General features: G+C 47.7%; 1 protein-coding gene across 1 annotated transcript in view; it reads right to left on the bottom strand.

Annotated features, from left to right (window-relative positions):
- Window positions 1–26244, bottom strand: part of ADAM17 (ADAM metallopeptidase domain 17) — a 578388-nt gene that overhangs the window by 311594 nt on the left and 240550 nt on the right. Inside the window, exons 7-8 of the mRNA XM_078647824.1 lie at window positions 25752–25838; window positions 6648–6764 (exon numbers count right to left, since the gene is read on the bottom strand). Coding sequence (XP_078503950.1) covers window positions 6648–6764; window positions 25752–25838 — 204 coding nt within the window. The remainder of the gene's footprint in view (window positions 1–6647; window positions 6765–25751; window positions 25839–26244) is intronic.

Here is a 26244-nt window from a genome sequence, read left to right as displayed (position 1 = left end):
CACTTGTCCTGCATAACCAGGGTACGCAGGTCGATGTGGGGTGTCTCCCAAGTAAAAAACCCTCATAACGTGTAAAATGGGATCTCGTAACGGTATATGCTGTCTCCCCGCTCTTGTTGACACGTGTGTGCATAATCATAGGGTCAGTATTTATGCACCCTCCGCCAGGAGGTATTTACCCATGGTTAAAATAGTAGTGACCGTGAATAGTGGGTGATAGGTGTTGAAGGGAAATTTTTGTTTTTAAAATACCCGAACAGACAGACTGAAACTTTAATAGGTCTGGGATCGAGTAGACGAGAATTACTGGTGTGCAGCTGTGGAATGATAAGGGATTCAAGCGCACTGATGTAGTGATTTTAAAATACGGTCTGACCATAAATACTGACCCTATGATTATGCACACACGTGTCCACCAGAGCGGGGAGACAGCATATACCGCTACGAGATCCCATTTTACACATGTATGAGGGTCTTTTACTTGGGAGACACCCCACATCGACCTGCGTACCCTGGTTATGCAGGACAATGATCCTTCCCCCTTGATTTTTTGACTAAGTGCATCAACAGCAGAATCCGGCCATGGTTATGCAGGACAAGTGATCCTTCCCCCTTGATTTTTTGATTAATCCAAAGGAGACTGAATGGATCAGTACTCTTCCTCCCCCCATTGATTGATTATTGTTGATGCACTTAGGCCAGAGTTCTGCCGTTGAGACACTTAGGCAAGGGTTCTGCTGTCGAGGCACTTAGGCCAGTGTTCTGCTGTTCAGATACTTTGGGCCGGGTTCTACTGTTGAGGTGCTTAGGGCGGCCATAAGGCCAGATGCAACCAAGCCGCCTCTTACAACCATGTAGTAAAGACCACCCAAATAGCACGCACTATATGTTTTTGAAAACAAACGCGCGTAGCTGACAAGTTTTTTCCCATTGTGTGACTTTGCAATTTTTTCACTGTACTTCGGTGTGACATTTTAGTGCCTTTTTTGTGACACACTCAGGTAAACATCTTATTGCCCTAAAATGCAGTAGAATCAAAGTTATTACTACAGCCATTTAAATTACCACTGTTTGTGACACTTGTGAAGTAGAAAGACCCCTAAAACAGCGCTTCGCTTGACATGCATCCCAAATCAAACAGGATGGTTCTGGATAATTTTATGGAATAACAACAAAGAAAGCATCTAAAAGCAGTGTTTAAATGTGTCCTGAATCACTCATGCTGTAAACCCCCATAGTCTAGAGATGGGCGACGACTGCCTGGGGCGAGCCCGCCTTCATCAGCCAGTCATCGAGATAGGGGAAAACTGGGACTTCTGGCCTCCATAAGTGTGATACAACTACAGCCATCACCTTCGTGAACACCGAGGCGCACTGGTGAGACCAAAGGGGACCATAGCAAACTGAACATGTTCCAGGCCCACCATGAGCTGCAGGTAACTCCGATGGGTCTGCAGGATGGGGAAGTGAAAAACGGTGTCCAATACTACTATCCAGTGTCCAGGGTCCAACGCCGACAATAACTGAGCAAGTGTTCACATCTTAAATTTCTTCTTCCTCAGGAAGGCGTTGGGAGAGCATAGATATAAGATAGGGTGGAGGTTTATGTTCTTCTTGGGCACCAGAAGTAGTGGGAATAGCAACTATGACCTACTTCTTATGCCTGTACCCTATTGATGGCTCCTTTTGCCAAAACTTCCTGGCGCAACAAGGCGAGGTTGTCCTCCATTAGAGGGCGGTGGCATGGGTGGCAGGGTCTCTAGGAGTGGAATGGTGTAACTCCGCCAGACAATCTGGAGCACATGCTTGTCCAAAGTAATGTCTTGCCAGTTGGGCAGGTGGTGCCTAATTCTCTCTCTAACAGGGTTCCCGTGTTGTTATGAGGGCAAACTAAAAAGGGTTTAGAGGCTGCAGCTGCCAGAGGGGTGATGAACTGGGCAGATCTCTGGCCTTGGTTCCCACAGGACTTTTGAGTGTTGCATGCTCTGCCACGAAAAGGCTACGCAGCCTGTTGGCTCTGTTGTAAAGGACACAGCTGATCGTTCCTACGGTAGTCACGGAAGGATCGAAAGGAAGAGTGCGGCAGGAGTGGGGCCATGGAGAGCCCCAAAAATTGGGAGGGACCCTACTCACCTTGACGCACTAAAGCATCAATTTGACCTTGTCATCAAACAGGCCAGTGCCAACAAAGGGCATGTTCAAAAGAGATGCCTGGACATCCCCCGGGAAGATAGTCGATTTAAGCCGGGCGTGGTGACGGTGCAGCAGGGTGAAGCAATGGCCCAGCGAGTCTATCATGTCCAGTCTGCACTGTATTGTGAACTTTGCTACGTCCCTGCCATCGGCAATAGCCTGGGTCAGGATGGTTTGGGCCTCACCTGACGACCATGTGGAGCACTTGCGCAACCGAGTCCCACATCATTTGGCTGTATTAGCCCAAGAGTCACATGGTGTTCACCGACCACAGTGGAAAGCTGGCAGAAGAGAAAATCCTCTTCCCGAAGCTATCCAGCCACTTGATTCCCTATCCGATGGAAAGGACAGACCCAAGATTTACCATGGAGGTTGAAGCCTGCACCACCAAGCTCTCAGGAGTGGGATGCTGGGTGAGGGAAGCTGGGTCCCTAGGACCAGGACTGTGGAGACGTGCAATTGTGCTGTGCACAGAAGTGCCCATAAAGGGCTCTGCTCATTCGGGCACCTCCCGAACTGGTGGGGCCCAAAGGCACTCCAGAGGAGTCCGGACACCCAAATATGAAGAGCATGGCCTCATAAAACTCTTTTAGTTGGACGGGTAGTCACGCTGGCTTTGGAAAATTCAAGGCGGTGAGTAATGAACCCAGACTCAGGCTATGCAGGTGGAGTACGAGAGAAGGATGTAGGCTTGGGGATGTCATTTCCCAACTCTTTTGTCGACTTGGATGGCGCTGTGAAGTCTAAGGGTGCTTCGACTTCTTGACCTTCTTGTGCTAGTGTGATTTACAGGACGACAACTTCGACACTGACAACAACCAATGGGAATGACTCCTAGAGTGGGCCTATGACTTTTCTCGTGACCGGGACGTGAAGCAATGTAGAGTCGCCCAATGTCGAGTCGCCAGGAGCTCATCACCCGCTCCCGAATCACTTTAGGGTTCATAGTGTGGCTGTGGGACAGGCCCTGGAGTCATGGTCAAACTCCAGGCATCACAAGCAAACCAGTTGGGGGTCCATCACAGACATTCGTTTGAGGCAGGCTGTTTAATACCCATTGGTGTTTTAGGAGACATCCCATGGCACTCTAGGAGCAAAAGATGCTCGAAAAAAAGACAACAAAATGTTTAAAAACAAGCATTTGCAATGCAATAGGTCTCGCATTAGGAAAGTTTGAGCGATTGGTATTGTAAATGACAAATATTTTATTTATGTGTTGGTTTTGAAAATAGCGAAATGAATAGCTTTGTCATTTACAATGCCAATAGTTTCAACTTTCGCAAATGTGACACCTATAGCATTTGTAATGCAATATGGGTTGTATTTACGTGACTTAGATGTATTGATATTACAAATAACAATGTCTTTTTTTTTATAATTAATACTTAAATAAAAGTTATTGTGATTTATAATGGCAATAGCTTAAACTTTTGTAAATAACTTTTGTGAAGATTAAAAGCACAATTTGTGAAAATAAAGCGTGGTACAAAATCGGGCTGGGAATATGCAGAAGGGCACATCTGGAACACTCTGTCCTCCCCCTTTGTCTGGGATTAAGGCAGGAGATGTGTTTGTGTTTCCTGTATTTTCAATAAATACAAAATACATGAAAAAATGCCAGTTCTGCAGCTGTCCTTATAAATGTCATGTCAGGCTGGGATAATAAACAGTGTGTGTGTGGTGCCGGTGATACGTGACGCTGTGCATGAGGTGCTGTTAGGATATGCATCTGGGTTCCCCTGTGTGATGGCGATGTGCTTTGTGTGCATTTCCTTATGTATGGTGTGTGTTGTTGCTGGAGTGCTGCATGCGTATGTAATATGTGCGCTTTGTTGATGCGTTGTCTCTGCTGTGCATGCGTGCGCCTGGGTGATACACGCGACTGCTGTGTGCATTTAATTGGTCATATATGTGCGTTTGGTGGTGTTGTTTTTTGTGTGCAGGGTCTTTTGTTTGCGCCCGCAGTGTATGCTGTGGGCATGTTTTCTTTTATGTATGCATGATGTGTGCGTTATGACAGAATGTGTGTCCTGTGTGTGCAAGCTGTGTTTGCAGCACGCATAGTAATGGTGTGTGCTTGTGAGTATGGGTTGCTGATGTTGATACACTGCCCTGGTGGGGTGACTAGTGTATGTTTTCTCTCGTTGTGTGCATTGTGCTGGTAAGTCTAGTGCTAATGTGTTTTATTCCAAGCGTGTTGGTGCTTATGGTGTAAGAGGTGTGTATTTGCTGTATGTGCGTGTGTAAGATGCGTGTGTAGTGGAGTTTCTGTCTATGGTGAAATACTCTTCTGCTAGTATTACGCTTTGTGTGTTAATTAACCAGTGGGTGTGTTTGCATACTTGGGTGTGGTGATGGGTGAGTGAGTAAATTGCTGCTGGTGTGTTTGTCGTACTGTGTGTGCATAAGTTTGTGCTGCTGGTAATGTGTGTGGGGGAGGGGGAGGGGCATAGAAGCGAGGGGCGCAACCACTTTCTCCAGCAGATAACTGGAAGTCGTTCAGGGAAAGATTTGCTTACAAACCCAGACAGGGAGATCGTATTTTGGGGGACATTAAACAATACATGGGATCCTCCCCCTGACTTGTTCTGGAAGACAGTGAGAGATGGCTAAATCAGCAGATGTACTGAGAAATGCCAGCCAGTGTTAGATATGGAGAAACCACAAGGAGCTGTCAGGCAGTCTCAGATCCGCTGCAACCAACCCAGGGCAAAGAAATGTCTGGCTGTGACAGGTCTGGAACAATCATGTCGTGTAAAGTAACATCAAGCAGTTCCGAGTTCAGACACCACCACCCCGGGAGCTTTGCAAAGATGCCCTCAAGCGTCAAAAGTGCATTTTGGTACACTGAACACTCCCAACAGCAAAGGCACGTGATCGTGGATCAGTCACTCCCATCAACGTAAGTAGCTGTGGATCGGTCTCGGCCACGGAGGAGAGAGAAGTGACCCATGTACGGTTATCAAAAAAAAATAGTCGTGGGGGCACAGGAATCCGGTAGGGGAAGGATTCCTAAACCTTGCAACAAACAAAGAACTCCTCTGACCCCGAGCCAGGGTTCAGGAGGTGAGTGCATTTGTGGGTGTATGTGCGTGCTGTCCCGTCGTTAGAGTCTCTGCTCATGGGCAGCTGACGGCTGGCTGACTGTACTGAAATATGGGTCTGTAAGACGTCAGCGCTTCGCCGTGAAATGGATCCAAAAAAAAACAGGGCGGGCGGACGGGACGGGAATCCGCGATAAAAATACAAGCGCCTCATTTCGCATTTTCATTTTAAATAACGTCCACGCCCATTTATTTGTTTGACGACCTGCCTCTATAGACAGTGGCGCTGCTGCCATTATGTTAAAGCACCGAGCGGGGTGCTTGTAAAAACAGAAAGCAGCCCGGGCTGAGTGAGAGGGCGGGGGCTGCCCGCGCATGCGCGCTCCGAGCCCCGGCGCCAAAGTGGAGTGCGGAGTGCGGCATCTGAAGTCCCGGGTCCCAGGAGGGGGCCCGGGTGAAGACCAGCGCTGCGGAGGAGACACAGAACACGCCGAAAGAGCCCGGTGAGTGGTGGGGGGTGGGGGGGGTGTACGCACGTGTGTCTGTGTGTGTTCGAGTGTGTCTGTGCGTGTGTCTGTCTGTGTGCGCGTGCGTCTGTTTAAGGGGGGGTGCGTGTGTGTATGCAGTGTGTGTATGCAGTGTGTGTGTGCCTGTGTATGCGTGTGGCTGTGTATGTGCGCATGCGTGAGTGTGCCTGTGTGAGTGTGTTTGCGCATGGGAATGAGGCACGAGAGGGGCACGGCGCCGTGCGCGCCCACGAGGTCAAATCTGCGCTCGTGCACCCTCTCGTGTCTACATTCCCAAATACGGGCCACAATAGGTCTTTCGCTGACGCTCGACCTAAAAAGAGGGCAAAAAATGGCTGGGATAGCTCTTTCGGATCCGCAATGTTGGCACGGAAAGAAAGGAACTGAAGTCAGCCCACTGGGGTGGCCGTTAAAAGGGCACCATGCATGCCGCAGATGACGCAGACGCAGAGCTGTTGGATGCCACTCGACAGCACGCTGGGGTACTGCTCAAGAATTTCCTAATCCAGTCTGACGCCTGGGGAATATTCTAAGGGAAGGAATCTGTGGCTAGAAGTCTCTATCCGTTACAGTATTACTGTATGCATCCTATCCATGCACTGGCCCACTGTCATCTCTCTCCTGCTGGACTTTAAAGAGATGTATTCTTGCTGCCTTTAACCAATACAGCTCCACTAGAGTAGGATGATACAACACTACAGAATACACTATACATTGTGATAGTGGAGGAGAACCATTATCTTGTTGTTACCTTTGCAATGCAGGGCTGAAGGTACTCAAAACATGAACTACACAGCACAACAGACCTTTCAGTACAATGATCAGACGAATATAAAATAGATCATTTACGTTTGGTACTTTATGCTTAAGACATATGCATTACCTCTAGTAGTTGCTTCACATCCCAAGCATCCTTGTCTTCATTTGGATGATTTCCTGCCATGTTGTAATGTTTCTGATCTGGGTCCAACACTTTCTCAGGTTCTTTGTGGACAATAATCTACACAGAAATTACATAAAAATACAATGAATATTTAAAAGCATATAATCAGATTTCCTCTATAATCACTCGAACCCGCAGCATTCGGATTATTAACTCATACTCAATCTTGTTTGTAATAGTTTTGACCGCAGTGCATTGTCATTAAACAAATATGCACATATAACTACTTCTAGTACATAGCAATGTATTATATAACTGTACACATCGATAGGGAGGTAAACTACTTCTTAGTGTAAAACCTTGCATGTTTTTTCTTTAATTATCTGCAAAGATGGATTATATGTTAAATTCATGCAAACCCTGACTCGCAGCTAGTTTTGTTAACCCCTTCAATGCTCATGACGAGCTGGGCTCGTCATGGCGTAGCCTCCTCGTACGCTCATGACGAGCCCAGCTCGTCACGTAAAGTGCGCTTTCGCAAAACCCAGCGTACGGGCGGAATTCCGCCCGCACGCATGCGGTTAACCTATATCTTGAATCAGTACCCAAAATCACTCAGGTTTTAGATGTCAAAATGAAGATTATTGGACCCCTTACATTCATTCTGTCACCAACTCCTGCACTGATCTCACCTACTCTGGAAAGCTCTTCAATCTTTTTATCCTTTCGATTTAGTCCGGATTCTAGAAGCATTGTCTTCACCTCACACAGCCAACTTATGTTATCCTAACTTGGGTCCTACTGTGACAAAGATCAAATTCGAGGCCTTAACCACTCATTCACAGCAATATTCATTATGTTCAATCTTACCCTTCCTTGTTAATATGTGGTTTGAGGGTATCTATGTATGCTACTTCTCTAAGGGGATTGTCCCGGATAGCCATCCTGTATAGGAAAACAATTAGAGTCCTGCACTTACCATGGGAACAAGATCTATTAATAAATCTAGGCCCACATTTACCTAAAAGTTTCCCCAACCAAGTCACCTCAAAGACTGCCTTTCCCTCATCCAAGAATGGATGGTAAGTACTTGCCTCATGCTAAACCTTCTCACAGCAAGTAAGCTTAGATCAAGCACTAGTTCTACAACATGAACTGCAATGGACTGACACCATTAGTCACAGCAAAGGGAAAATCACTAGGATTCACCACTGACATGACAACTCTTCGATAACCCAAGTTGATAATAAAAAAATGTGATTGGAAATATCACAACAGCACAAAAACAACCTACAACTACTTGAAGCAGATGTTAGAAATACAGTTTATGTCCCGGAAACACCCCATTCACCAACGCACCAGAAGTTACCCTTAAAAAGCCAGTTCAACTCCTTCATCCTTCTCAAAGCTTTGAAAAAATTGAATCACTAAACTTAGTAACACCATATTAATGTGGATATGGGATGTAGTTTTGAAAGTACCAGACTGAACATTTTATGGTTCAAATCTTTTATAAAGTATATAAAAAATTTTTTTTAGAACAAAACCCGTAAACAATGCCAACAGTAGACCTGGTACACTTCTGGCCTACACAGAGCCTGGGATTGAATAGCTTACAAGCCAGTGTCTTATAGGCAAACAAGCTCTTATCCCTCCCACCCTCCATTCACCAACGTGCTAGCTTTGATATACAAATTAATGTCTCTGTATACTATTACTGCTCTGGGGATGTTGGTGTAGCAGTGTCCGTTAAGCGTAACAAGTGCAGGTAAGTGAGTTCTCGGAATTCCTGCGATAGTAGAGACAGGAAGGGTCGCCATATCTCTCTGAATGCCTCGCTCTTCCCAGCACGCGTGAGAGTTATCTTTTCCATTCCCAGAATATGCCAGAGCCAGGTTAGCCAACCTGAGTGTGTAGGAATTTGTGGGGGTTCCCCAGTGTGCGAGTATGTTCTGCATGGCTGTTTCCAGGGCTAGATCGATCAGACGCACTCTTCTAGATTTTAAAGGATAAGTCAGTGAGTAAGGGACTCCGAATAGAATGTGTGTCGGGAAACTAAGTAGCTGTGTCAATTTCGTCTAATAAATGGGTCCAGTAGTGTTGTATCTGGGGGCATTCCCACATTATGTGGACCGGCTTACCTCGTGTGCCGCAGTTTCTCTAACAGACTGTTGGAGAAACTGCGGCACATGAGGTAAGCCGCACCCGCTGAGGGATTGATCATATATACTCTCACTGGTGTGTAGTACCAATATGTAGCCACCTTTGTGAGCGAGTCAGTTAAGGCAATGTTACTGGCGTATGTCTGGCCCTGTGACCTATTCCACCCCATTCTTTGTTGCTTAGGGATCTCTCTGTGTCTTTTTCCCATCTGTTTCGCCCTGCATTGTATATGTGTTTGTTCCGCGCATTCAGTAGCCTGTATAATTCAGAAATGATCTTCTTGTCCGAGGTCTTGGACAGCAGCCATCTCTCATAGTTAGAGAGCTGACGTTGCCCGGCGGCCTTGTTTTGTGGCTGTACTATCCAGTGTCAAAGCTGCAAATATCGCAGGCGCTCTGTCTCTGGAATGCCAAAATCTGCTTTATTCTGTTGGAACAAAAGTACCCCCATGACATCAAAGAAGTGACCCATGGCACAGCACTCAGCACAACGCCACTGAGTAAACTGGGTCTCGCCCACCCCCGGTTCAAAATGTGGGTTGGCGAACAATGGAGCCATAGGAGAAGGGTAGGTCGTCAGGGTGTATTCGATACCAGTCTGGGTCTCGCCCACGCCACCATTGTCGTCTGCGTGATGGGGGACAGATATAAGCTTTGGGGTCTATGTGCTTTCTTTAAAAAAGGGATTTTCATCAGTGATGTTCCGGCTACTGCCTATCTTGAACTAACCAGTGCTTTTCTGATTCAGAGCAGCTCCATTCTACAAAGTATCTTAATTGCGCCATATGATAATACAGTTGGAGGTTAGGTCTCCCCAGCCCACCCTCCCTGGGCGGTAGAAAGCTAAGGGTCTTTTTCATCCGGGGCTTCTGACACTGCCATATGAAATGCATGATCTCCGCTTGTAGTTTATGAATCATTCCTGAGGGTGGCTGTAAAGGGAGCGTTTGAAACAAATCCAGTATTTTGGGGAGGACCATTATCTTAATAGCTGCAACCCTATCCAACCATGAGATCTGGTGCTATTTCCATCTATGTATGTCATTGGGAATGTGTCTATGTAGATTATTATAATTGGTGGTGACAGTAGCTTGTGTAGTTGGTGCTATTTGGACTCCCAGATAGGAAATAGTGTCCTGGCACCATTGGAACAGGTACAGTTTCTTAAATCTTTCCGCCGTTTGTGGCGGAAGGGAGAAATAAGTGCTATGGATTTCCCTATGTTCACTTTGAACCCAGACGCCCTGCCAAAGGAACCTAGTTCTGCGAGGAAGGCCCCCACAGATGTGTCAGGATTCTTAAGAGTCACTAAAATGTCATCTGCGTAGAGGCTTATGATGTGTTTGTCCCCCCACATGAATGGTACTCCAAAGGTCTGTGGGTGTGTTTGTATTTTCTGCGCCAGCGGCTTCATATATAATGCGAATAGTAAGGGTGACATGGGGCTATCCTGCCTTGTGTTGTGCCTTGAGCTATTCGTTGAGGGGCAGATGTATGGGCATTGACTCTCACTGTTGTTGTGGGGAAGCGATAATAGTTTAACATCTTGAGTCCTAAAACACTCCCCCAGACCGAAATGGGTCAGAACTTGTTCAAGATAAAGCCAATGTACCCTGTCAAAGGCTTTTTCAGCACCTATAGTCATCAGCATATAGTTGCCCAGCAATCTGGAAGCCTTATCTTGTATATGCAGGACCCTATTTGGTGTTATCGCTAGTCTGTCTCTGAAGGATGAAGCTCACCTGATTGGGATCTACTAGGGCTGGCATTTACGTGCCTAGTCTGTGGGCCGATATTCCTGTGAATAATTTTAAGTCTAACTTAAGCAGAGAGATAGGGCAGTATGAGCTGCATTTTGTTTTTTCCTTCCTAGGTTTGGGGATGACTATTATGGTGGCCTCCAGCATCGAGGCTGGGCTCGCGCCCGGCCTAAAGAAGGTATTGAAGAGCCATGTCAGTAGAGGTGCTACCTCTGAGCAAACGTTTTGTAAAAAACCGCAGTAAAGCCGCCTGGGGATTTAGCCAATTTTAGCCTGGAGATCACAGAGAATACTTCCTCGATTCGAAGCTCTCCCTCCAATGTTGCACTTTGGTCTCGTGTCGGACTAGATCCGTGGTCCTCATAATGCGACCCACGGGCTGCCAGCGGCCCGGCAGCTATTCCTTGCAGGTAATGTACCTATAGGGGTGGAAGGGGGGTAGGGGGGAGGGAGAGGGAGAGAGAGAAAGAGGGAGAGAGCGAAAGAGAGAGAGAGAGAGAGATTGGAGAGAGAGAGAGAGAGGGGGAGAGAGGGAGAGCGAGAGAGAGAGAGAGAGAGAGAGAGGAGAGGGGGAGAGAGAGAGGAGGGAGAGAGAGAGGAGAGAGTGAGAGTGGAGAGAGAGAGCAAGAGAGAGAGGAGAGAGAGAGCGGAGAGAGAGAGAGTGGAGAGTGGCGAGAGAGAGAGTGGAGCGAGAGTGAAATAGAGTAGAGAGACTGGCTGACTGGGAGAGACTGACAGAGAGAGAGGCTGACTGACAGAGAGAGAGACTGACTGGGAGAGAGAGAGACTGACAGAGAGAGAGAGACTGACAGAGAGAGAGAGACTGACAGAGCGAGAGAGACTGACAGAGAGACTGACTGACAGAGAGAGACTGAATGACAGAGAGAGAGAGACTAACTGACACACAGAGAGACTGACTGACAGGGAGAGAGAGACACTGACTGACAGAGAACGAGAGAGACTGACTGACAGAGAACGAGAGAGACGGACTGACAAAGAGACTGACTAACTGACTGACAGAGAGAGACGGACAGTGAGAGAGACTGACAGAGAGAGAGAGAGACTGACTGAGAGAGACTGACTGACTGAGAGAGACTGACTGACTGAAAAAGACTGACTGAAAGAGACTGACTGACAGAGAGACTGAGAGAGAGAGACTGCCTGAGAGAGAGAGACTGATAGAGAGAGAGACTGACTGACAGAGAGAGACTGGCTGACAGACAGAGAGAGACTGACAGAGAGAGAGACTGACAGAGAGAGAGACTGACAGAGAGAGAGTGAGACGGACTGAGAGAGACTGACTGACTGGGAGAGACTGACTGACTGAAAGAGAGAGAGACTGACTGAGAGAGACTGACTGACAGAGAGAGACTGCTGAGAGAGAGAGAGAGAGAGAGAGACTGACAGAGAGAGACTGACTGAGAGAGAGAGACTGACTGACAGAGAGAGAGAGAGAATGACTGAGAGAGAGAGACTGACAGAGAGAGAGAGACTGACAGAGAGAGAGAGACTGACAGAGAGAGAGAGAGAGAGACTGACTGAGAGAGAGAGAGACTGACAGAGAGAGAGCGAGATCGACTGACAGAGAGAGAGACTAACTGACTCACAGAGAGACTGATAGGGAGAGAGAGACTGACAGAGAGACTGACTGAAAGAGAGAGAGACTGACAGAGAGAGAGAGACTGACTGAGAGAGAGAGAGACTGACTGAGAGAGAGAGACTGACAGAGAGAGACTGACAGAGAGAGAGAGACTGACAGAGAGAGAGAGACTGACAGAGAGAGAGAGAGAGAGACTGAGAGAGAGAGAGACTGACAGAGAGAGAGCGAGATCGACTGACAGAGAGAGAGACTAACTGACTCACAGAGAGACTGATAGGGAGAGAGAGACTGACTGACATAGAGAGAGAGACTGACAGAGAGACTGACTGAAAGAGAGAGAGAGTCTGACTGACAGAGAGAGACTGACAGAGTGAGAGAGACTGACAGGGAGAGAGAGAGACTGACTGAGAGAGAGAGAGACTGACTGAGAGAGAGAGAGACTGACTGAGAGAGAGAGAGACTGACTGAGAGAGAGAGACTGACAGAGAGAGAGACTGACAGAGAGAGAGAGACTGACAGAGAGAGAGAGAGACTGACAGAGAGAGAGACCGACTGACAGAGAGAGAGACTAACTGACTCACAGAGAGACTGGCTGACTGATAGGGAGAGAGAGAGAGAGACTGACTGACAGAGAGAGAGAGAGACCGACTGACAGAGAGAGAGAGACCGACTGACAGAGAGAGAGAGAGACCGAATGACAGAGAGACTGACTGACTGACAGGGAGAGATAGAGAGAGACTGAGAAACAGAGAGAGAGAGAAACTGACAGAGAGAGAGAGAGATCGACTGACAGAGAGAGAGAGACTAACTGACTCACAGAGAGACTGATAGGGAGAGAGAGAGAGACTGACTGACTGACAGAGAGAAAGAGAGACTGACAGAGAGACTGACTGAAAGAGAGAGAGAGTCTGACTGACAGAGAGAGACTGACTGACAGAGAGAGAGACTGACAGAGTGAGAGAGACTGACAGGGAGAGAGAGAGACTGACTGAGAGAGAGAGACTGACTGAGAGAGAGAGAGACTGACAGAGAGAGAGAGACTGACAGAGAGAGAGAGACTGACAGAGAGAGAGAGACTGACAGAGAGAGAGACCGACTGACAGAGAGAGAGACTAACTGACTCACAGAGAGACTGGCTGACTGATAGGGAGAGAGAGAGAGAGAGAGAGAGAGAGACTGACTGACAGAGAGAGAGAGACCGACTGACAGAGAGAGACCGACTGACCGAGAGAGAGAGAGACCGAATGACAGAGAGACTGACTGACTGACAGGGAGAGATAGAGAGACTGACAAACAGAGAGAGAGAGAAACTGACTGACAAAGAGACTGACTGACTGACAGAGAGAGACTGACAGCGAGAGAGACTGACTGACAGAGAGAGAGACTGACTGACTGACAGAGAGAGAGAGAGAGAGAGAGAGAGAGAGAGACTCTTACTGAGAGAGACTGACCGACTGGGAGAGACTGACTGACTGGGAGAGACTGACTGACTGGGAGAGAGCGAGTCTGACTGACAGAGAGAGAGAGAGACTGACAGAGAGAGAGAGACTGACTGACAGAGAGAGACTGACTGACTGAGAGAGAGACCGACTGAGAGAGAGAGAGAGAGAGAGAGAGAGAGAGAGAGAGAGAGAGAGAGAGAGAGAGAGAGAGAGAGAGAGAGAGACTGACTGACTGAGAGAGAGAGAGAGAGAGAGAGAGAGAGAGAGAGACTGTAATGGAATTGGGGTCAAAGTGTGTATGAAGCTATGCAATGCCTCTTAAGGTTGCTAGTGTCTGCTAATAAAAATGCATTATCAAAATGTGCTCTTTGTAGTTACATCTGCTTTTGAAATGCATCACTGTCGCATCGTCTAATGTTTTGAAACGTTTTTTTTGTTTTTACTCTAGCCCCGCCCCCCCAGTGATACACCCCGACCCCTACCAGTGCGGCTCTCAGCCACAAACTACACTGTCATTTTTGCCCCCGACAGAACGTTTGTGAGTACCCATGATCTAGAAGTTTGCCAGTCTTAGAGGTATCTATTGCTCTCAGTGTTATCTGGCGTTCGACTTGAGTACAGATGTTCATAGAATTCTCGGACTGTCTCAGCTATCGCAGTATCGTCTGTCACTGAGTTTCCCTCACAGTCACTTATTGCTAGGGTGCCCTGCTGCTGTCGGCTCTGCACAGTCTATGTGCTAGGCGGGGACCACATTTGTCCACCCCCCAATATAGAAGGAATGGCATAAACGGAGGGCTGCATACTGTCTAAGTCTAATGCAGCCAGTTGGGAGAGCAATGTCGAGAGTTGGTGCCAGACCCAAGGGTCCCCTGTCCTCTGATGTATGCGCTCTAATTCCCGGATCTGTAGGGAGAGGCCCTCTCTTTTCTTCCGGAGTTTGTCTGCACCAGATATCGCTATGAATTCACCTAGTACCACCGCTTTGAGTGCTTCCCACAGGTTAGATGTGCTGATCTCTGGAGTGTTATGCACAAGGTAATCCCCCAATGTTCGCTTAATTTGCTCCACTACTTCTGTGCGAAAGTGTGTCTTTTAGGCACCACTGTCACTGTCTATACGGGCAGGACTGAGAGGGAAGTGACACTATAGTCACCACTGCTGCGTGGTCCGAGAGTGTTGCCGTGAGTATCTCCATGTCTACTATGAGTGCCCTTATGTCTCTGGTGTAAAGGTGGTAGTCCAGTCTGGCGTATGTTTTGTGAGCGTTCGAATAATGGGGAAATTCCCTGGACTGGGGAGGGGATGCCCTCCAGAGCTCTACTAGTCCTAGTTCCCTTAGCCTGACATGTCCTTCCTTGGATAGTGTTACCGCCCGATGGTGTCGTTGGGCTGACCTGTCTACGTTATTATCAAATACTAGGTTGAGGTCCCTCCCTAGTAGTATGCTGCGTTTGTTCGTGGTTAACCTCTCTGACAATGTTCTATGTTGAAACCCCTCCTGTCCTTCATTCGGGGCGTACATTTTTCCTACAATCAGCCCCTGGCCCCCCACTTTGAAGCGATGAGTCTCCCTTTGATTTCAGCCTCTTTCTGTATCACCTTTCCCTGAAAGGCTTGAGACACCAAGATAGCCACCCCCGCAGTTTTGGTGGGGCCTGAAGAAAATAGCTGGATAGGGAACGCGCATGCTTTAAGCCTATGACAATCCCTGGCCAGTAGGTGGGTTTCCTGTAGTAGACAGATGTCTGCCTTCGTATGTTATTGGTATGATAAAATCGCTCGCCGTTTAACCAGATTGTTGAGTCCCCTCACATTGAGAGTGAGAATTTTGAGGCTAGTAGGTGGCATTCTTGATACTCAAACGTACATCTAGCGTATACATTCCTTTTCCTAAGCGCCTCGGCTGTTCTGTGGTCTTGCCGTGAGAAAGCTCAAGAGCGTTTGCGGTGTATCCTATAGATAAATTGTATGGTGAATGGAGGCCGCAATAACTATCCCCCCCCCCCCAAAGAAAAAAAAAAGGAGGAAAGATGAGCCCTATAGAAAAATAAACTAAATTAACCAGCGAAGAGTCTGAGGTCAGTCCTTTAGCCATTCTTAGCCACCATAGAATATGTATGGGCTCCATGTTGTGGCCAAGCTCCAATCGCCTCCCCCTCCCGGCGGCACATTCTCAGTGAGATTGCTACCCACTGGACTTGCTTAGATATCCTCAGTTTTTGCCAGTACAGCAGGGATGGACTCAAATGCCTCCTGCTGGCCTTTCGCTATTTCTGCTGGGTCTAGTTTCCTCGGACTTCACCAGCCTGGTGTGTGTTCACCACGGGCAGGAGACCCTGGCTCTCTGCTACCGTTCTCAAAACACACAAGATGATGGACGGAATGTTGCACAATGGCAAAACATTCACCCCAGTCACAGATCTGGGTTTAATCCATCATTATTTTGCTCACCAAGCCACCCTAGTTCAGACATGGCTATATGCAAATCAGTCTTGACCCTGTGCCTCATGGGAATAGTCCAGCACGAACTGCCAAGCCATGTCTTCCCTGGACCGGAATCAAGCATCCTAGGACCGGTTTCTGGCTATCAGCCGTTTTCAGCCAGGATTGCTTGTCTCCAGTGGCTTAGTGAGCACGGGACCCACAACTGGGCATACCCTTCCCACATAGGGTGAACAGCAAAACACACAAGATGATGGACGGAATGTTGCACAATGGCAAAACATTCACCCCCAGTCACAGATCTGGGTTTAATCCATCATTATTTTGCTCACCAAGCCACCCCAGTTCAGACATGGCCATATGCAAATCAGTCTTGACCCTGTGCATCATGGGAACAGTCCAGCCCGAACTGCCACCGTTCTCTCCAGGGGGTTCCAGACCCAGTAGTTGGCAGGCCTCTGACAAGGAGCGCAGCTGCTGTAGTCTGCCACCCCAGCGGAAGATGAGACTGAAGGGATGACCCCCACGAGTACGCAATATCCCGATTACGCAAGTGGATGGTGACTGGGAAAAATTCCCTTCGCTTTTGCAATGTTAGTGAGGAAAGGTCCTGAAATACTGTATGGGGCTGGTCCCAGAATGTGATTGGGTGCATTGTCTGTGCTTTGTGTAATATCTCCTCCTTGGTCTGAAAGTCGTGTATACAGACCAAGATGTCTGCTGGAGGGGCCTTGTTGGAGTGGGGTGTACCCACTCAGTGCGCTATGTCTAGTTTGAGTTCTGTGTCTTGGGGGTTGCCAAGCACGTGGTTAAACAAATCCCATACGTAACTAAAGATATAGCTACCCTCTGCGTTTGACTCCACCCCTCGGATCCTAACGTTGTTCCTTTGGGAACGATTCTCGAGGTCTTCCAGGTGTGATTGTAGATCTAGATGCTGCTCTTGGGGGCGGATAACCTCCTGCCTTCATGCCTCCGTTTCTTCGTCCCGACTGTCTCCTTTGTCTTCTATGCTGCAACTCTGTCCCCAAGAAAGTCTACGTCCTTTCTGATCTCTTTGATTTCTTGTGTGAGGTCTTTCTTGACCATTTGCAGGTCCTCTCTCTGTGTCAAACAATGATTCCAAAAATGCACAGGTCACTGGCTCTTCTGCTGGGCTGACCGGTAGCGCACATGGCGCCTCCTCTGTAGATGGAGCCTCCATCGTGCTTTTGCCAGTAGGCCGCATGAGCATGTCTTTGAGGGAGCAGTCTTTCTTCACTCGGCCGGTGGTCATTATCGTTCCCTGTCTTAGTCACTGTCTACTTCTGCGTTGGGCCTCTAGGGCCTGATCTCTAGACTCAAACGTAGGGCCTGTGGTTTCCCGGCCATGTCTTGGGCCTAAAAGCATACAGGGACTTGTCCTTCGGATCGCCCTCTCACCCTCTTGCGTGTCCCAGGTGTAGGGGCAACTCGGTGGGACCGGCCGATCTGAGCCGTTGGATCGCCTCTCGACTGCTGGTTCAGGTTCCAGGCTATCTCTCAGAATGAATTATTGTCTCTTCTGCCATACCACTCCGCCCAGGAGACCTTGCAGCGGATGCCCCGTGGGACTCCCTGTAGTCTCCACTGGGATCTGACGAAGGTGACCTGTTCAGCCCCATGCCGGGTCAAGCTACGCCATCGTAGCGGCAGTGCTCCACTCTGGAGCCAGAGGCCCCAATGCCCGGACTATCAACCAGGCACTGAGTGGACCCTGTCCCCGCAGCAGGTATTCTCTAGGAGGGCCCGCGGCTCCAACCCGCTCCTGAATAGCTCTGTGGGATTCAGGAGTTGCCTTCTTCTTGGGGCCATTTGCCGCTGCGTCTGTACTAAGTCTTGGATGTCTGCTGGATTCCAACTCTGGCCTTCATAGGCCAGGCCCAGTGAGGATACTCCAGGGGGCGCCGCAACGGTCCCTCTGCACCTCGTCCTTCCACCACTGTGAGCATCGGCGTCCACTCACTAGTCCACAACTGTGTGCCGCTTACCTTGGGCCTGGGCGGTCCGCAACACCCCAAGCTGAACATTTTAGAAGACATCCACTGCATTCTCGATTCAGGCACAGCATGTATCATAGATCTTCTTCATTTAACAGCAGTCTTTAACTACATTCACCATCAGAGGCTAATTCACACCATGGAGAATAATTTGTAACTCTAAGGAAAAGAGTGCAACTGGTTCATTTCATTTATAGCCAACCGCATACAATTAGTGAGGCTAAGAATCTTTGCTTCAGGCTTAGTCACTATCTCCATAGGAATTCTTAAAGGATCAATACTGGCTTCAATTTGCTTTAATTTATACATAAAACCACTAACAGACCTCTTAGAAAATACCATTGTTGCAATCTTTCATTGTACTGATGACATCGAAATGTATTTGAAAATCCCTTCCTTCACTTGTGTTTGCATTCTAAACAACTGGCTCTCCAAATTTCATATCTGGATAGCAAACGTTTCACACCATGGTACAGCACATCAATCACTACACATCAATCACACAGCAAAATCTGCAAACGTATCACCCTTATCCTTAGAAAAAGAAAGAAAAACACTGCTTTTACTGAAAGATTTTTGCATCTCTCTCCAAAGTCTAGTCATCACCAGCTTTGATTACAGCTACTTCATCTTTATTGACACTAAAAAGTCCATTTCGGGTTCCCTCAAAGCTCTAAAGACCTCCATCACTGGACTAGTTTCAGGAACTAAACAAGCATTTACAATGCAATAGGTCTCGCAGCATTAAAGTTTGAGTTATTGGCATTGTGTATGACAATGCGTTGCATAAAATGTTTAGCAAACTTTGAATTGGTGAGCAGTGACAGTGTGTGCAAGAGTATGCTGTTCTTAAAAGCAGTGTGGTAGAGAGTGCAGGAATTTGGGTGACCTGAGAAATGTGGATGATGCACCTCACGCACGGGGCTGACAGTTATTATTCACACAGCTCTGATGATGCACCTCAGGCACGGGCTCACAGCTGTTATTAATCACACAGCTCTGATGATGCACCTCCTGCACGGGTTCACAATTGTTATTCACACAGCTCTGATGATGCACCTTACGCACGGGGCTGACACAGTTATTATTCACACAGCTCTGATGATGCACCTCAGGCACGGGCTCACAGCTGTTATTATTCACACAGCTTTGATGATGCAACTCACGCACAGGGCTGACTACAAGGGCAATAGTTTTTGAAAACCCTGGTTTCCTCTTTATCATCAATTCTCCATCCTATTTTCTTCGCCATAGTCTGCAGATATGTATTTCATTAGAACTTAATTTTTGGAGTGTGGCCTAATATTTCTATACAGCATGTTGGCAAACACGCTAGAAAAATAAACACGATTTAAGAAAAATATATAGAATCACATTTTCTGGCTATCCAAAAAAAAGACATAATTTGGACATAATAATTTTTACTATAACACTTAAGGGAGTTTAGCATTCCCCTCCGACATTAGATATATGATCTATAAGTCACAGCATTCCAGGTGCAACGCAACCTTTTACCCTTCTTGAAATTCATAAGTTAGGTTCCATTACTTTAGCAAATAGGAGCACCAGTCGCTTTACTTAGATGAGAAATAGCACACACTGTGGTACTATTAAACCTGTTTAGTAAAATCTAAAAGTGTCTTCGATCTTTCAGTGGCTCCAAATTATATTTTTAACACACGTTTTAGGAAACAGTGGTCCCTGAGAGTGAGAGACAACATCTGCGTAGAGCAATGGAAGTCGAAAGAAGTCTCTGGCCGATTCTATTAACCTACGACAGCCAATTGGTGGATTTTTAAACTGTGTGGGATGAGAGAGATCGCGAGATGTCGGAAGGAGATAATTATAGATCTTGGCCACTTGGTAGGTGAATAGTCTGCCCCCAGTACTGTCAAAAGCTCTTACTGCCCAACAGGCAAGATGAACAGCAGGAAGGACTTTCAAGTTAACATGTGCCAGGACTACAGCATGGTGGCAGTTCACATAAGGCTGGTGATTACAACAAGGACAACATCTGCTGGTTGCACTTTGTTCCTAAGGGTTAGGATCTGTTTTTAAAGGCCATATAACACCTTGGGACCGTCTTTTGCCACTTGAAGACATTGATAGGAGTGACTATGAGTCTAACATGTGTAGCGCGGCAGTAACACAACACAAAAATCAATGCAACGCACATCACCCACATCTTACATTGCTATGCCAACTCAATAACAACAAACAAGAAACATTTCCATTAATAAGAAAAATAAATATTTTTTTCAGAGGGAAGAGCAATTCAACATCACGCAGAGGGGGCTCTGAGAGAGCTATATGTGTATGTTTCCTCGAGCCACAATAAAAAAACAATAACACGAGGGTCCGACTCAAAACCAACCCCCATCCCCACAACATTAATAGACACGAGCCGGATTGTAATCAAACGTACTTACAATGCCTGTTGCTCAGCAAAAACTCGCTCCGGGACCACTGTTGACACGAAGAGAACAGACAGCAGCGCAGGGAAAGGAGCTGTAACCGTGTTACTGCTGCCTGATGTTTCATGCACGGAGTTTTGTGTTCCAATTCAAAATGAAGGCGTGAGCGAAACCGAAACTTTCCGTGGGGCGGGACTTCGGTCTTCGGAAGCCTGCACACGCGCCCACGGAGTGCCACGGAGAGAAGCAGTGCTGGAGACGCGGGGCTCCCATGCCCGAGGGAGAGCCCCGCGGTGGCGGCAGAAGTCCGGAGTGGCGGTAAGTGGGCGGGGGCCGAGGGGGGGGGGGGGCGCTCGGTGAACTTGTGTGTGTGTGTGCGCGCGTGTGTGTGTGTATGCGACGGCGGGGGGGGTTCTTTGTATGTGTGGGTGCGTGTGTGCATGGGCGCTCGTGTGTGTGTGTCTCTGGGTATGCGCATGCATGTGTGGTGTTGGCGCTTCCCAGGAGACAGCAGCTGGCCACAGCGAGCGCGTTCGCGAGCGCGTGGCCCGCTCAAATCACCTCCTCGGAGAGAAAATGCTCGCGGCCAGGTGCTGTCTCCTGGGAAGCATACTCAGTAACAATAGATCTCTGGCGAGACAGCGCTTCACGCTGTTCAACGCCACGAGACCTAAAAATTAAACCGCATCACCCCAATTTATTGTGATTTACAGTGTCCAGAATTGAATTCAAGCTTCCTTGCATCACCTTTAAATGGCTTAAAAATCTCTGAGAGAACTGAAAACCTTCGAAGAAGAGAGGTTTTCAGACTTAAAACCGGGTCGTTCAGATCATACTCAGTGGCCTCCCAATCTTTTTTTTTCTAAACAATTTTATTGAAGAAATAAAGTAATTTCCATACATCAATATTAGCATGACGTGCACACAGATCACATTTCTCAGCATCTTTACACTTCTATCAGTTTTATAGTCCCACTTCTAAATATCAGCCATTCTCATTGTACACTCATATCTTCCTAGAGTACATATATCACTACGACCCCCTCCCTTAGTTACTTTCCTCTGATTCGCAATCATCCGGCGGCGGTGGCTAGCATATATCTCCTCGATATGAGTTCCATCTCCCCCATACCCTTTCCCACCTTTTGGGGCATCCCGATGGATAAAGACCAACTTCTCTGCCACCATAGCCAGGTCCATGTCCGCACACCACCTGGACAGGTTAGGGCCTACCCCAGACCCCCACGTCTGTGCAATGTTCCGCTTTGCTATTGTAACCCCAAGAGTCACCCAACCCTGAGCCGTCGTGTTCAAGTCTGTTGGTTCCCATATATTGAGCAAGCAGTACCTCGGCTCCGGTAGTATCGTGATCCCCGTGACCTGGGAGAGCGTCCTCATCACTGCCATCAAGTATCTTGCTATTGTGGCGCAGGTCCAGATGGTGAGAAAAAAGGTTCCGGGCTCTCCGCACCCTCTCAAGCATTGCGGCGTGTCTGACCTCCCAATTTTATGCAGGAGCACACGCGTATAGTATGTGCGGTGGAGAATTTTAAGTTGAATAAGTCGCCACCTCGATGGGATTGGCGCCTCTTTAGGAGAAGCCAGCGCCTCCCTCCAGTCTGCTTCATCAATGTCTCCCACCTCTTTTTCCCATGCAGCCTTGACAATCCCCGTGGGATCAGATCTATTAATTATTTTTGTCAACGAAATCGCCTTTTTCTGCAAATGATCGGTCAGGAGCCTATCCTATAATGGCGAGGACTCTTCTGGGGTCGCGCATGGCAATAGGGCTGATTGCAGGGCATGTCTAATCTGTATATAGCGAAATCTTTCAGTGTCAGCCAGGTCATAGGTAGTCTGCAGGTGTGTGAACGGAACCACTTCTCCTTTCTGCCATAGGTCCCCTACTGTCGATATCCCTATGATGTCCCACTTCCTGAACCCCTTGGTGTTACCCAGCCTCCCCAACTTCTGCGTGTCCCACAACGGCATTGCTAAGGTGATCACTCCCTCCCACCCCAGCGCTCGCTGTGCCATAAACCACATGCGTATTGTGTGTAGTGTCTGTCCGATAAGCGCGTGCATTCGTTTCTTGTTATACAGGGCACTCATGATCCCTGCAGGCTCAAGAAGATGCCTGTCAAGCCTGTACGCTGGCTCCTCCTGGGGAACATGCAACCACTGGTTTATCGGGTCTAGCTGGGAGGCCCAATAATACGCTCTGATGTCCGGCAAAGCGATTCCACCAACATACCAACTCCTACTTAGTTTCTTCAGAGCGATGCGGGGCGTCTTCCCATCCCAAAGCAGAGTAGTTATCTCCGCCTCTATCCCGCCGAGGTACTTTGAAGGGACCAGGAACGGGGTGTTTTGCAACGTATATAAAAATCGCGGCAGCGCTACCATTTTAAAGAGCGCAGCCCTACCAAGGAGTGTCAGTGGCAATGACCGCCAATGTTCCTGTTTCAGTCGTGTCAGCGGTTGGATCAAATTTCTGTCACTGAATTGCGTCCGCTCATGCGTGACAAAGATTCCTAAATATCTAAAGCCTTCCGTGACTACTTGCAATGCGCACCCCCTCGGTAATCATGGCGGCGAGCCTCGCAAGACATACAATAGTGATTTATCCCAATTTATAGTATAGCCAGATACTCGCCCATATGCCGCACAGATATCCAGCACACAATTAATGGACCGTGCCGGGAAAGTGAGGTATAGCAAGATGTCATCTGCATATAACGAAATGCGATCCTCCCAGTCGATCGCCCACCGTATCCCCCGTATCGTGGGGTCCTGTCTGATCCAGGCCGCCAGTGGCTCTAACACTATCGCAAAGAGTAGGGGTGACAGCGGGCATCCCTGCCTTGTCCCCCTACCTAGTGGGAATTCTCTGGAGAGACAGCTGTTGACCACCACCCTTGCCAGCGGTCGCGTATATAATAAGCCGACCCTTTTACAAAAGTTGGGGCTGAAGCCTAGGTGCTGGAGGACCGCAAAAAGGAAGGGCCTGTCCACCAGGTCAAACGCCATATGCGCGTCTAAGGAGAGTATGGCCACGTCCTCTCCCAAGGTCTCCCTACGTTCCATTACACTAAACAACCGCCGCAGATTAAGCACCGTGTTGCGGTGCGGCATAAAGCCCGACTGGTCCGGGTGAATAATTTCCGACAGATATGGTTGCAGTCTCGTGGCCAAGGCTTTAGCTAGAATTTTCGCCTCTGCATTCAGAAGAGAGATCGGTCTATAAGATATGCACTCTTGCGTTGGTTTACCCGGCTTATGTATGGCAACAATCGTAGCGAGGCGCTGGTCCCTGAGCAGAACTCCAACCGCCAAGCTCTCTTTGTACATTTCTAGGAGGCGCGGTACTAAGTGTGCAGCCCCAAGTTTATAGAATTCTACCGGAATGCCATTAGGCCCCAACGCTTTCCCAGTATGTAGTGCCCTTATCGCTTGTGCAATCTCTTCCTGTGTGATATCTTCCTCCAAAGCAGCGACTGCATCGTCTCTGAGGGTTGGTGTTTGTATGTCGTGTAGGAATGCCAGGTTGTCTTCTACCGTGGCATCCGCCACTGGTGTATACACCAGTTCGTAATGGTGTGCTAGCGCCTCAGCAATCTGCTGTGGGCCCTGAACCAGAGTGCCCTCGTTGGTACGTATCTGCGCTATCCAATTGTTCGCCCTTTCTTTTTTACCTAACCAAGCCAGCAGTTTACCCGCCTTATCCCCTTGTCCATATATGGTGTGCTGAGTAGTGGTGAGTCTGCTGGTAACCTCTTCTCGTGTGTATGCTCTATAAGCCTGTTGTGCCAGGCGTAAGGCGTGTGCCGACTCCTCCGAGGCACTGCTCACAAGCGCCCTCTCTGCCCTCGCCACAGCCTCCTCTAATTCGCCTATGTGTTCCTGTTGATCCCTCTTTTTACCAGTTATCGCTGATATAGCATGACCCCGTAGGACAGTCTTATAGGCCTTCCATAAGACCAGCAATGAAGTGACGGAGTGTTCATTTTCTTCAAAGTAGTGTTTTGTGGCCTGAAGTAAGCCTTTCCGAATCCCCCGATCCTGGAGGTACCCCGGTCTAATGGGGAAGAGTCTCCGATTCTGTGGGTTAAAGGATGTGTATGTGATGGCAACTGGGGAGTGATCGGATATGCCCCTCGGGAGATGCTTAATATCCGTCATACCCAACATCCCTGTGGCCAGCGCAAAAATATAATCTAATCTAGAGAGATTATTATGGGCTCCAGAGTAGAACGTGTATTGTCTGTTGGTCGGGTGCCTAGTCCTCCACACATCTAATAATCCAAATGCCTCCAGAAATTCCTGCAGTCTATGGGACACCCCCCCCAGCCTCCCTCGGGGGCTGTCGGTCTAGCTCTGCGTTAATAGTTGCGTTGAAATCACCTCCCATAATCAACTCTCCAGTGGGTAGGGCAAGTAGGAAGTTTCCCAAGTCCGTGAAAGCCGTCTGGTGCCTGCCCCTTTTTTCTTCCCATCTTTCCCATCCCACCATCTGCACTCACTCCTCTGATGCGGGAATTAATTTAGGATTTAGATTACTGTTTTGGTCTCCTGCTGTATTGTAATGCAAGTCAGATCACCACTCAGGTGTGAAATATAGATCACTTCTAATGTTCCTTCTGTAAAGGGCACCAACGCCTTTCTTAGGTAGAATTGTAGTACATAACGTGAATTAAATGAACCTTTAAGAACAACTGTTTCAAATATAAGGCAGTAATAAATATTGCATTTCCTCTTTGGCAAAAAAACCTAGGATAGACCCTCCCTCCCTTGTCCTCAGCTACGCTTTAAGGGCCAGGACAAAATCAGACTGGAAGTCAAAAAGAACAAGAACAAAAAAGGAAAGGAAAAATCTGAAGTTAAGCTTTCTCCAACTTTGCACCCAGAAAATGGAACACCATTCCATCACACATGACACAGAGAATAGCCCGTCACATAGAACTGAAGACACATCTCTAAGTGATACATGATCTGCCACAGATAAAAAGCACCCAGCTCAAACTGCCCTAATGACTTCAACATAGACGAGCTGATTCCTCTTCTTTTCCATTGATGTACAATGCTAGGGTCCCATACAGTTAGCGTAGCACTATACATATAACGACATACAATTAAATGACTTGACAGGAAATATACACAAGCTAGTGATTTATTTGCTACGGGTTAGGCGTCCTTCTACTAGAGGTATTCTTCAAAACAAAATATAACCAGATGTATTTAAGATGTTATTATTGGAACATACCTGTTCTATCTGAACTCCATAATCTTTCCAATCTGCATCCCATGATGTATTCCGATAGATATCATCAACTCGGTCTATCAATTCAATCTAAAAATGACAAAGGCAGTGTAAAGAACACAAATAAATCTTTCATGACAAGTGCCACAAAGAAAAACAAACAGGTGAACAGACTTTTTAAATGCAAACTCAGAAAGTAATATCAATGGCAAGAACATTATTTAAGTATTCTAAAATTCAAGAAGAAAATAGACTTTGGAACAACCAAATATTGGATGATCTGGCAGAATCTAAACAGTGGTTCCCCTAAACAATACCAGAGGATAGTTGCTACCATAATAATCTAGCTTATATATTTACCCATGTGGTACTATGCTAGAAGATCTGCATCCTGCAGCTCCAAATCAAGAGACCCTGACAGGAGACTCTGGGATCAGCACATTTAAACCTCAGTTTACCTGGGATTAAATCATGAGGGCCATGACATCAAAAAAGT

This window comes from Lissotriton helveticus, chromosome 6 (assembly GCF_964261635.1).
Source record: "Lissotriton helveticus chromosome 6, aLisHel1.1, whole genome shotgun sequence".
Classification (NCBI taxonomy): Eukaryota; Metazoa; Chordata; class Amphibia; order Caudata; family Salamandridae; genus Lissotriton; species Lissotriton helveticus.
The sequence above is the reverse complement of the archived record's forward strand: the minus strand, read 5'-3'. Positions and strand labels throughout refer to the sequence as shown.